This window comes from Coturnix japonica, chromosome 14 (assembly GCF_054131305.1).
Source record: "Coturnix japonica strain WE chromosome 14, WE-NBRP24, whole genome shotgun sequence".
NCBI lineage: Eukaryota > Metazoa > Chordata > Aves > Galliformes > Phasianidae > Coturnix > Coturnix japonica.
In genome coordinates this window covers 7619147-7631760 of record NC_140676.1, presented here as the reverse complement: position 1 = coordinate 7631760, position 12614 = coordinate 7619147, and the positions used below count along the sequence as shown (strand labels likewise).

At 43.2% G+C, this 12614-nt stretch overlaps 1 protein-coding gene across 4 annotated transcripts in view; it reads right to left on the bottom strand.

Annotated features, from left to right (window-relative positions):
- Positions 1-12614, bottom strand: part of CEMIP (cell migration inducing hyaluronidase 1) — a 100408-nt gene that overhangs the window by 12084 nt on the left and 75710 nt on the right. For all 4 annotated transcript variants that reach the window (XM_085515409.1, XM_015873036.3, XM_085515408.1 and 1 more), the window contains 5 exons: positions 9648-9853; positions 6618-6687; positions 5626-5754; positions 4832-4917; positions 1383-1514 (listed from right to left, as the gene is read on the bottom strand). In XM_085515409.1, coding sequence (XP_085371535.1) covers positions 1383-1514; positions 4832-4917; positions 5626-5754; positions 6618-6687; positions 9648-9853 — 623 coding nt within the window. The remainder of the gene's footprint in view (positions 1-1382; positions 1515-4831; positions 4918-5625; positions 5755-6617; positions 6688-9647; positions 9854-12614) is intronic.

The window sequence follows — 12614 nt, the reverse complement described above, 5'->3', positions numbered from 1 at the left end:
AAGGGTTTTCTTTATTATTATACACTTTTGATCCATGCCTCAGGCTTACAGGGAGGTTACGAGTAATGCAGTAGTTTGAGTTAATATCTAGGTGGTATTTAAGTAAGTACACACTTCTATCACCGATCTCTCCTGCATATTAAAACCATCGGGGCAGAGCCGAGTAAAACTCAGCTCTGCCTTGTCCTTCTCCTGTCTCTAGGTGGCAGTCCATTACACAGCATCGCCTTCCCTTTAATATCTGCGGCTCCATAAAACGGACGCCGCATGCCATATTAACATTTGTTTTGTTAATGCAATACATAAGTCTTACTGTAGCAACAGAAACGGAAATTACTGTGGCCATAAAGGCAATTACAGTTTACAAGCCGCTTCCTTGAATTCCGATACACCCATAAGATCGCTACTGGGAGCTCATAAAGCAAGGTAATGCACTCAGAACGTTGCTATCCTCTGTCTGTGGCACTCAGCAACACAAACCCTACACGACATGCTAGAGATCTGCAAATACATCTTTGTTGGCCATAGTGTGTCCAAGGTATCCCTGGCTCCTAAGTTCCCAGGAAGCACAAACGGGACGGCTCAGCATCACATTTCAGAGTGTTCTGCCACAATCCTGCTCTTGCCAATCTAACAGGTTGCCAGAGCCAGCCCACGAGGTTTGGGTCACTCCGAGGTAAGGCAGCTCTGCCAGCAATTGGACACCAGATAATGCTGAGGCAGATACCCGTGGCACGGTTATCACAATATGCCTTGTAAAGTAGCTTTTTCCTTTTTCTCCTCTTTCTTCTTTGTGGTTGATATCAAGAACCTGGCTCAGCAGAAGAAAACACAGATGATCATCTGTTTTCCACTGCAAAAGAAATATCTGTTCTGACCAGTGCAGGAAACAGCCCTGAAAGAGCACAAGACACACGCGCCCAGTTTCTCTGCCTTGCTGCTGTGATGCATAGTTTCATGTCTGCCCCATCACTACCAGCTTATTCAGCATAACAGCCAACCACATAAAGCTGATCTGTTACCAGGCTCAGCCAGGGGAGGTGGTAGATTTTGCTGCTCTCTTTCTGAAGCACCTCATTTTTCATGTAAAAAAACAAAAGGTGCTGTTATTTGCATTAGTGCATGTGCGTTTGCACATTTCCATTTTGAATTCTGGTCAGAATCACACACAAAAGAAACCCAACGACCTCAGAGATCTTCAGTTCAGACAAAAATAGGTTTTCTTTGTGTAAAATAACGCCTGTGTTTATGTAACATTTTCATCTTTATTTCAACCCTTGGCCATATGAAAGGTGCAAAGCGGTATAAATAGTCTGAACCACAGCTATGCTTGCCATAAACACCGGGCTGAACTCTGAGAGTTGAAATAAGGCAAAACTCACTGGCAGTTGTCCAGCCACACATCTCCGCCCCGCAGCCAGGCCCCGTGATCCTGGTTCTTGTAGGCAATAAAGCGCTCAATTATTGCAGGTTCCCTGGGCTTCAAAGGATCAGCGTCTTTGTGTGGGCTGTATCTGCAACCAGAAGGAGAGAGAAGGAACGTTGGCAAGCAAGGGAAGGCAGCCTTGCTCAGTCTACAGCCCTGCTGAACATCTGGTTTCTGCTAGCTGAGAGCAGCTCTGGGACAACAGTCCATCCAAGCAGTGTGTCTAGGCAAGCAGTGGTGGCCAAAGCCCTCTGCCAAAGGACAGCTGGTCCAGGAGAGGCTGTTTTAAAGACAAGCTCCAAGTTTCCTTTCACCTTGCCATTATTGTATAGCTGATATATTGCTGAAAGCATGGAAAGTTTATTATTGCTCCCAAAAGCTGAAGATATTTTTTAATCCTTTACTATTCTTAGAATGGCTTAGGTTGGATGGGACCTTACAGCCCACCCAGCTCCAACCCCCTGCTGTGGGCTGGTTGCCATCCACCAGGCTCAGGCTGCTCAGAGACCCACACAACTTCAACTTGGGCACCTCCATGGATGGAGAACCCACAGCTCTGGGCAGCTGTGCCAGTGCCTCACTAAACCCTAAGGAAACAATTTCCTCCCAGCATCTAACCCAAATTTTCCCTCTTTTAGTTTGAAGCCATTCTCCCTTGTCCTGTCACTATCAGATCATGTAAAAGTTCAGTCCCCCTCCTGTTTATACACTCCCTTCATGAACTGGAAGGCTGCAATAGGGTCTCCCCATAGTCTCCTGTTCTCCAAGCTGAACAAGTCCAACTCCATCAGCCTTTCTTCACAGGAGAGGTGCTCCAGCCCTTCAGTGCATTCCTGTTGAGATAAATACCCTTTTCCTCCCTGTTTTGAGCATTCTTCCTCCTAGCTTTGGCTATATTGTGGCAATGAGAACTTTTCCTCCCCGTTAAAAGGAACTAAATTATCTTGGAGCAAGGCTGAGAGCAGCTCCTCCGCTATTCCCACTGCACATCGCTCAGGATACATAAGAGATTTTCTAGCTCTGATATTCTCAGTGATGATGAAATATTGGCCTAATACAAGAAAAAAGCAGACACAAGTAGAAGCTGCAGCAAAATGTGACCTCTGCTGCCCTCCTGCAGACTCAGGCAAGAGCATCCAAGCAAGGATTTGGCACTGCTGAGCTTGGCTGCCATTCACCCAGGAGCTCTCCCTCTTGCTGCTGTAGGAGCATCTCCCATCAGCTCAACACAGCTTAGAGAACCTGACAGCTGAGCATTCAACTCAGTGCCAGCAGTGGATGGTCCAGAGATTAAAATTCATGCCTCACCAACGGGTAGCGAGACCAAGCTGTCAAACTGCTAACAGATATTCAATAGCTCTTTGCTCTGCTTAATAAGCCATCATATCAATCTAAAACCAAGCACCAGGCTGATAGGGTTCCAGTAAATGAATATTACTTTGGCAGCTTCATCACTACCAATTTGCTTTCAGAGAGAGATTTAGTATCAGCCCTTGTGAATTCCCTGGACATTGTTAAATACAGATATTTTGAGATAGATTCCAGTTTCATTCACATCCATATGCATCTGGAATAGCACTACAGGGTACAGACTTTTGCCCAGATACTTAATGCTGTAACTGAATGCAGAATAATCTCTCCAGCTCTGTAACTGCCCAGCCTACGTCCAAGACTGTCCTGGCCAGTGTAGCTATAATCACTTAATCAGTCTTTCAGTCTCAACAAGTGAAAAGTGGAAAGCAGTACAAATAATCTGAGCCGCACTGCTCGCACTGAGCCCGTACTGCTGGGTAATCACCAAGCACAAACATGACTGCATATTGAATTGCTTGGCTTCCAGGGGTCATTCCTGCCTTGTAGGGCAATGGACAAATTGCCTTTTGTAATCCCTTACAGTGCCTGTGGCAACCAGCAGTTTCCCAAGGCATGCGTTCAGCTACTGGAGAAGCAGCATCAATTTCTCAAGAGAATTTAGAGGTATTTGCAGAGAAGGCTGGTTTTTTTTTTAGTTTTTGGTTGTGGTTTTTTTGTGTTTTTTTTTTTTTTTGGGGGGGGGGGGGGGGGATAATTTTACTATTTGGTTAATTATTTTAATTAAATTGACATTAAAGCAATGTCAATTATATTCATTTTTTAAATTCTTTTAGTGTCAGCTGTGGAGTGCAGCACTGGGCTGACGCAGAGCACAGAGGTTCCCCAGAGAAGATGCTGAACCAACCTAGCACAGCACTTTCCCAGTGCATAACCAGCAGAGTGGGCAACCTGCACACCAGAGATGGAAAGGAGAAAGGAAAAACCAAACAGTCCCTTCCTGAGCGGTGATGTTTCTCTTCCCTGTTTGGTTTCTTCTGTCCAGAGACCCAGCCGTGGGAAACCAGTGTCTGAGTCCCACCGAGGCAATGAAGTCAGGAAAGAAAACTGTGCAACTTGAGAGCATTTAAGTCCTTTTCTCTCCCTGGGGTTGGTAACTATGTTAAGAGCCAGACTGGGCCTCTAATGAGATAAAAGGGTGCAAGTGCAGCCCTTAACACTGAAACACTTTGCCTACAAAAAGCCCTTTGCTTACATCAAACTCCCCATGGGGGTCTGCTTCAGAAGAAAGTGGGACTTCTCAGGAGCTACCGCTGGCTTAAGTCTGCTGATACATAATACACTCTGTAAAGAGGTTCTTAGCATTTCTAAGTGACTCTGTTTTGTCATACGGATGCTACACTCAGTTCCAGGGATGAAGTGTCACACCACGCATTTAATCATAACTATCGCTGCAGTGTCAGATTTGGAACTAGACAGAAACTGGAAATCAAAGTGTAAGCTCTGCTGCTAAAATGTTCCCTGCTCAAGCAGGTCCTGAAGGAATGAAGAAGATCAACAGCATCCCCCAGAAGTACTTTCATTTCCTGTTTGTGGGAAACTTGCAGCAAGTTCTACCCAGCAGAGCTGTCGGCCAGACAGCATTTAATTGTCTCTGCCATCTACCAGAGAAATCAATAGAATACCCTGGAGCAGATGTAATATCCATGCCCGCTCAGCTGCAAACTAAAGAGCAAAGAAAACAACAGGAGGATGCAGTGCTGGGGGTTCTTTATGACATACAACAGGGAGACGAAGTTAGAAAGTGATAAATCACCATGGAGTCACCATCCCTAGAGGTGTTCAAGAGCCATGGAAATGTAGCAACGAGTCATAGTCACTGGGCATGGTGCGATGGGTTGGTGGTTGGACTGGTTGAGCTTAGTGGTCATTTCCAACCTTAGTGATTCTGCAAAATCCAAATGAAATCCTTTCCTCAATAACTGCCCCCCCAAAAGCACTGCCATGATTCATATCAGCTTCCTTGCAAGCAACATTATAGTTCTAAACCAGTGCTAAAGTCTTTTCCAAACCAAGCTATGCAGAGCACTTTACCTCCCAGAAATCAGTGTCAGAATGGGCCTTTTGTCCTTGGCTGAGGCAGGAGTGGTTTTAACACCATTATCGATGATCATTCCAGCCTGAAAGAAAATGGAAATGTAATATTATGGTTTATGTACACATTCTACAGTTCTTTTCACTTCCAAGTTCTGTCTCCAATTGTCCCAAGCCAAAGTATATTGCACAATCCTAATAACTGCTTCTGTTAATAACATATGAAATAGAGCGCTATCAATGCTATCAGGAATTGCGTGTGTCACCCCAGACTGCCCAAGATTTCCTGAAACTGAAGATCTCTTTTGAGCATACCCCCAGACACGTACATACACTGTTGTAGCCACAGGACTGGCAGTCCTTACCATGGCACCACACACAGCATGCAGAGGGCAAACAGGGAAAGAGTGAGGAGAAGGCGATCAGACACAATGGCTGTATTTATTCTTTTAAAAGCCATTTGGTTAATTGCTAACATTGGCAGTTAAGGTCTATAATTAGACAAGCTGCCAATAGATGCTCCAGTAGGCACTATTTTAGGACGGCAGAAGGGAAGAATGAGCCTAGCGCAGCCAAGCAGAGGGAAGAGTGTTGGTGCCCAGGAGCCAAGAGGATGCTGGCTCAGAGCGCTGCCCCACCAGCCTGCAAGCTGCTCTATCTCCAGACACAAACAAGTTTGCATGAACTTAGAGCGAAACAGAAAGCACAGGCATTAATAGCTTGCAGATCCAAAGAGCTGGAGCAAGAAAGCGATGTTTTTTTGACGGCAGCATTCCAGTTGCGTGCAGACTCACTCGGTAGTTGGAATGTGCACGGTTGTTGGAAAACTTCCCCATCGGCATGTGCTCCGAGTAGCCGGGGGAATACATGCCCGCCGAGGGCCCCGTTGGCACGTGGTGCAGAACAAACCAAAAGCCTGTTTCCTGAGAAAAAGAAACGACATCTGAGCCTTCGCTTGAACCTCTTTGCTGGTCTGCATTAGCCCAAGGATTTATCAGTAAATCCTCAAGACGTAAGCCAGGAGATTTCAGGACAAATCATAGCTAGCAGCATTGACCTGTCTAACTGCGCTCACACATATTCTTACAGTCACAGTCCTGTACAGCAACATCAGGCTGCTTTAATTTAATCTGTGACATCTACCTTAAAGTTATATGACTTTTCTAACTCACAGCACACACACACACACACACACACACACACTGATGCCCTCCCATCCGTGCATGTGCACATCTTAAAAATCAGATCCATTTCATTTAGCTGTCTAAAAATATATTTAGGAACCTGAACCTTAGTAATCAGGTTCTGAACTTCTGGAAAGACCACATCTCCTTGTTTAAGCCTTGGTTTGCTTGTTTATTTGTCTTAGTAGAAAATTAAAAGCTCCCAAAGTGACCAAGGATTTCTGTGGAATTAGCATTAGTGCTGATTGAAATTTAAGGGCAACGTTACTGTAGTGTGACCAACAGAATCATTGCCAAAGACTTCACTGGAACTGTGCAGCCAGATATATTTCATTTATTCAGGCTGCACACTGTGCAAAGGCTGGGAAGTTTTGTTAAAGCTGTCCAGCTCTAGAAACAGCAAGTGTGGAGAAGTAAGAAGTATGGAGCAAAAGGAAAAACGTTACCTTTCATTGGCAGCACTAACCACATTAATACATGTCTCTTTCTAGCAGTTTCAAGAATGCCTGAGTAACAGAAGCAGGTTTTATTCCAGCAAGAATCTCGGCCTCTCAGGGCCCTCAGCACTGAATTGTTACCAAATAAGAAACTTCTGTACTCACTTCAGACCCCGCAGCTGCACAGTTTATAAGGTTGTTGTGTGGGTTCGCTATCCAAAAGGTGGATACGGCACTGCAGATGAGGAAAACAAAGAGTGAGATGAAAATGACACATGAAGCGCACGCCAGAATCATGGCTCAGCTCCTCACAGTGCAGGCATGGCTGATAAGACCCCAGATAAGGGGTCTTGCCCAGGGGCAAAGGGCCTGTTTGTTGTTTTTCTTTCTCTTCTCATACCACATTTGTCCTTTGTGGTTTGACAGAGAACATGGCCTTATCTCTTAAAACCCCAGAGTATTAAACGAGGAATTTCTATTGCAATTCCAAGCCTGCTATGAAGCTGTCAGATGTCAGTCATGTTTTATGATAAGGTAAATATGTTGTTGCACAAGCTACAGAAAAGCATTTGCCCCCATATAAGCCCTCAGGTTCATTAGAGGTTTGTTTAATCAAGGGACTCAATGAATTACCTCTAAAGGCTTTCCAAGTGTTCCCTAGCACCTGCTTTTACACAGAGCTGCTGTGATTCATTAACTTTATTTGCTCCCACTCCATTATGCATTGCATTTCTTCTGGGACAAAGAGACTCCATTTGCCTAATGCACATAAAAAGACTCTTAATTGGGAGATTCCCATCGAGGAGGAAAGATCAATCTATCACTGTCCATACGGTGACATACAGTAATCATTAACCAACAGGCACGTGAACTTTGGGAATGAAACATTCAGGAGACATGCAGCTTGCTCCCTAAATTTGCTGGGTGGGATTCACCCTCCTGAGAGGGGTGCAGCTACCAAACCCTTATGTCTCTTTCATGAAGGACTTCAAGAAGGCTTTATATTCTAAAGGAATTTGCTGGACTAAGGCAACATTTGGTACATGTGACTGTACCATGAAAACGTTCGAGGCTGGGCTAGAAAAAACAATATGAGATTATTGACAGACTGCCTCCAAATGCACAGACAAGGGCCTTGAACCTGCTGTATTTCCCAATGACCTGTCTCAGACCAGCCCTGTTCCTCAGAGCAGTGTGCACTGGATGTGTTACTGTGTCATTTGGCACAATCCTATTGTCTTAATTACCAGCAGCAGCTGCCTGCCTGCCTCTTCCAAGCCAACAGAGCCACAGCTGGCACTCATCCCTCAACCCTGTGCCGAGTGCCTTGGCTGCTGCCCATGGGGATGGCGTGGGTTGATGCACGGGGCAACCATGGTGTACTCATGCACTAGCAGGTCAGATGAGCACAGTGAAGAACAAAGGTTCTATCTAATCTATTGGTCCTTAAATTCTTTTATAAAGGAAGACATTGCAGATCATGGTACAGTAGGACTTCATTATGCATCCTCTTATCATTCCTAGTGCTATTTTCCTGCAATAATATTTCAAATGACACAAAACATGTCCCTCTGAGTATTAAGCGAATTATGTGGAAAATGAGAACAACGGCTGATTAACTCTTATTTTATGAATGGCTACATTAAGTGTCATTTATAAACAAACACAGATGTGAAAGAAAGCACCGCATGAATTTCATCTCTTTCTCTTGCCAAAGTAAAAAGCTAAAAATATGTTTCTCTGGACCAAACCCCAGTCAGTTCTGAGGACAGAATGGGTGATAGTGATAGAGTCTCAGCAGCCTAAGAGTACTTTTAAATGTAATAAAACACCCAAAGGTTTTTAGCTGGTATTAGGCATTAATCAGCTTCTTACCATCTCATTTAAAAGACAGAAGTCTGACTCCACTTCTCTTGCACAGCAGTCTTACTGTCAAGTTTTGATGATCACCGTCAATTTAAAGCTTTCTAAGGCAAACTTACGTCCACATATTTGCTCTAGATTATTTACCACTGTCCCTTCATTACAATTGCTTTTCCAGCTGTTAACTACACAGGTAATGAGATACCAAACACACATCAAAACAAGGAGTTTCCCCTAGCAGCCAGTAATAAGCAATGAATTCACATTCCTAGGCTGTACACCTTGATTTTGCGGTAGAAAAACACTGTGAAAATCGGGGGGGGAATGGCTAGAAGGAACTTCATGAGCTCAGTGAGTCCATACTCTGTCTTATGATAGGGTCAACTGCAAGAACAGAATTCATGACTGGTGTTTCTCTAACCTGTGCTTAAAAGTTTCTACTAACAAAGAACCCATGAACTCTAGCAAGAACAGACTCCAATGCCTAACTATGCAGCTAAGCTGGTCATGTTTCTTCTATACTTCATTTGATTTTTTTTTCTACAGGCAACAGAACTGCAAAAAGGACTTGTAAAATCCCTTCTCATTGCAAATGCTTTTATAATCCTCATCTAAACCTCAGTTGGCAGATGCGAAAGGACACTTAGAGGAAAGGATCTTGCAAAAGGGAGATGAAAGGCACTGAGTATTTTTCAAGTTTAATACTAAAAAATAAAAGTTTTGGGAAGTTCTCATGGAAACATTTTCATGAGCTTATGCATAGACACACTTAGTGATCCAACAGGCATATACAGTCTTTGATCTTCTATCACCAAGCCCTAATTCTGTGCTAAACTGCATTTATTACACCATGTTTGTTATATTCCTTCACAGTTTGGGTAAACTGCCAATGGATGCAAAATGCCAATCCCGTATCATTAAACTATATCTGTTCTCTACAGATAACAGCTTCAGAATAAATGTGAGTATTTTCATAATCAACCATCATTCCACGTGGGCACTAATGTCAGAATCCAGCTCATTCTGGGAGCGTTTTATTGAACCATTGCAACTCCTGAATGTGCAAGGCATAATCCCACTTCAAAAGAGACTTCCAATAATATCTTAAGTAGCAATCATCACAATTGGCTTCATGTTAAAAATGAAAATTACAGTCTAGGTGTGTAGGCAACTAAATAACACAAGCAGAAAGGTCCTGAAGAGGTTGCTCTCCCAAACTTTGGGAGCATGTAGCTGAGACTTGTAAAGGTGACAACATAATTATACGTTCATAATGCTTTTGTGGGTAAATCCAGCAAAAGTAGAAAGAAGAAAAGAAGGGCTCCCACTCACCTACAGTCTTGTCTGGGTTTAGGGATGTACCCCGGGTAAGCACCCTCTGTGATCAGCTTGCACATCCTGCTGTCTCGGTCAGAAGGGAGCAGAGTGCTGGGTTTAACAAGCAGTCCAAGGCAGTGATCAAACGTGTTGCGCTCTTCTGGTCCATCCTCGGTAAAGAAACAATGGCCCAGTGCATCATAACCCACAACGTCCTTCACCTGCATGTACACAGCAAAGGTCAAGTTTCATCCTTCAGCCACTGCATGTAAAGAAGAGACTTTACAGTAATAGCAACCCAGTACTCTCTTGAACTAAGGGTGCACAAGCAAAATCAAAATCAATATCACTTTCTACTTTTAAGCGCTCATTGCACAAACAAGTTTAGATGTTAGAGTTATTAACTAGAATTTGTTAACCTCTCAAAATTTAAATTCAACTAGTATTTGTTGTCATCAAGGGAATGTTAGTTCCATTCTTTTGTCTATCTGCAAAATCAGAGACTATCTTAGCATGAGGCTGGAAGAAACATGGGGTGCGGAAGTGAATGAAGGATGTCGGATATTCAAGTTACATCTGGGCTCATTCATCTTCACGTAGAGTTACACAAGCAGCTACATAAAATACATCTGAAAAATGCAGCTGAGCTGAAAAAATATTTTTTCAGGCTATCAGAGAGGTGGCAAGTCTTTTTTTCCAGACAGGCTGGCTTGTTTTAGCTTTGACCTGATCCTTTTTTTCCAAGTTGTTGACAGAAGCATTACTTGACCCTGAGAGAAATCAGCTGGTGTTAATCAGTGCTGTTCTGGTTTTGGTTTCTGTGGTGTTAACATCAGAGTACACTATTGTGTTGGATAGAACAATACCCATCACCTCACTGGAGGATCTGAAAAAACAATTTCAGGCACAGATACGTGAACTCAAAGCCTACGGCTCGGACTGGCTGGAAAACAATAGCCCTCAAACACTGTCCAACAAGTCAGTTGTTAATGTATATATCAGGGATATGGAAAACAAATTTCAAGCCTCCATTTGACTGGTGAAATGCTGTCTGTCCCAGGGTCTCTCGTTTGTCCTATCAGCCTTCACCCAGTACCTACCTTTGACCTGGGAAACCTTTCTAGCGAAGTTTAGATAGACACCAGTGTTTTCCTACAAATGCTTCTTATGAGACAGCAATCATGAAGGGACAAAACATGTTATTAAACTGGATATCAAAACCATTCTTTACAGGGTTGTTGAAAGACCTTAACTCCCAAGCACCTGAATTACTTTTGTAAGTGGACTGAGATTCTTCTGTCATCTACACGCTTCATCTCAAGGCCAGGAGAACCAATTTCAAATCAAATCCCAAGACCAGCATTGAAATGATTACAAAAATGCTTTCACTTAAGAGAGCATACTTCACTTGCCAAATCTACTGCAAGCTTACATTTGCACACACATCTATTATGTATCATCCGTGCTCCAGTGTAAATACTCAAATCTCTGAACATAAGTCACCACAGTAAATTAAAGGAAGTTAAAATGACCTGCAAAGTGGTACATTCCACTAAATTACTTCACTAAAATTTACTGCTAACTTCTCTAATTTAACTAGATGACAGCTTTTGCAAGGTCAAGGCTTCTTTATTTAGGCATAAACAGTATGTACTACATTGAAACATCCCTCCCTGGATACATGAGCTGTCCCAGCCTTGCAATTATAAAGGTTTATGGGATAGGCGAGGATCTCATTAGAGTGACCTCTTTTCAGATGAAGATTTCCAGCATGTAGAGGAAGTCTTTCAATCTCGGAGTTGTTAAAATTGCAGACAGCCACCAAAGACAATTAGTTTTCTCTCACACAACAGTAAAACTGGAGAAGCATGTAAGTAATGCGACATTTAGATGATGGAAATGGCTTCCTCAGAGAAACATTATCCACATGGAAAAGACATTTGTCTCTCCAACCAGTGCAGTGCTGCACCAGGACTAGGATATGAAAACCTTTGGCAATCAGACTATAGTGGGGCAAAGCCCACCACTGTTCATGGGAAGTAATGCCACAGGAGAATATCTCTTCCTGTTTGTTGAGAGAAGAGTGAAGCAGAAAGAGGAATGTGCTCTGGCAGAAGGGCTCAGAGCCAACAAACCCAATGTTGTCCTAACTCATCCCTGAAAGCCAGCAGAATAGCACAGAGTTATCAGCCAGGGACATGGTCCCTACTGTATCTATCACCCTCTGTCTGATGAATTACTTTCCCATATCTCATCTCCCACTCAGCTCTGACTTAGTTTCCTGTATGTTTTTTCATGCACAAGTCCAGTACTGAAATGTTTGCATAGCAAAAAGAACTGCACGTTCCAAAAGATTTTTTTTTCAAAGGACTTAATTTTTGACTAAAACCTTCTTAACAGTCCATAATCTTACCTTAACCATGAGTAATTTATGGACAGATAATGCCCTTTGTGGCAAAACAACCACTGTGCAGTACAGCTGGATTACTAAAATCAGATACTGCTGAAGTAGTCACATAGCTCAACCTCTTACTCCATGAAGTACAGTTCTCCCCTGGATCTTGACAGGCTGTTTATTGACCTTCATTTAATTTCTTGCACTAATGGGAGTTTCTATTTTAGGTTGCTCACTGGGGTCCAGTGGACAGAGTGGGAATCAGAGTAAAGTTTGATCCCAGGGGTTGCAGTGGCGTAACTAGGTGGTTTTATGGCCAATGGATCAAAGAAAACATTGGGAAATTATTGGAGCTGTCAATAATTATGCTGAGAATTTCTACAGATTTGCTTCCAGAAGGGCCCTCTGTGCTTCCCAGTGAACGTGAATTTGTAGATAAGCACAGAAAAACTCACTGAGGGAAGTGAGATACTGTTGGGATAAGGACTTTCAGCAGCACTGTGAAGACCCACAGAAAAACAGTTCTGCCATCAGGAATAAATAGATAACCCTTGAAAGCTTTTGCACAGGTACTTAACTACAGTCAT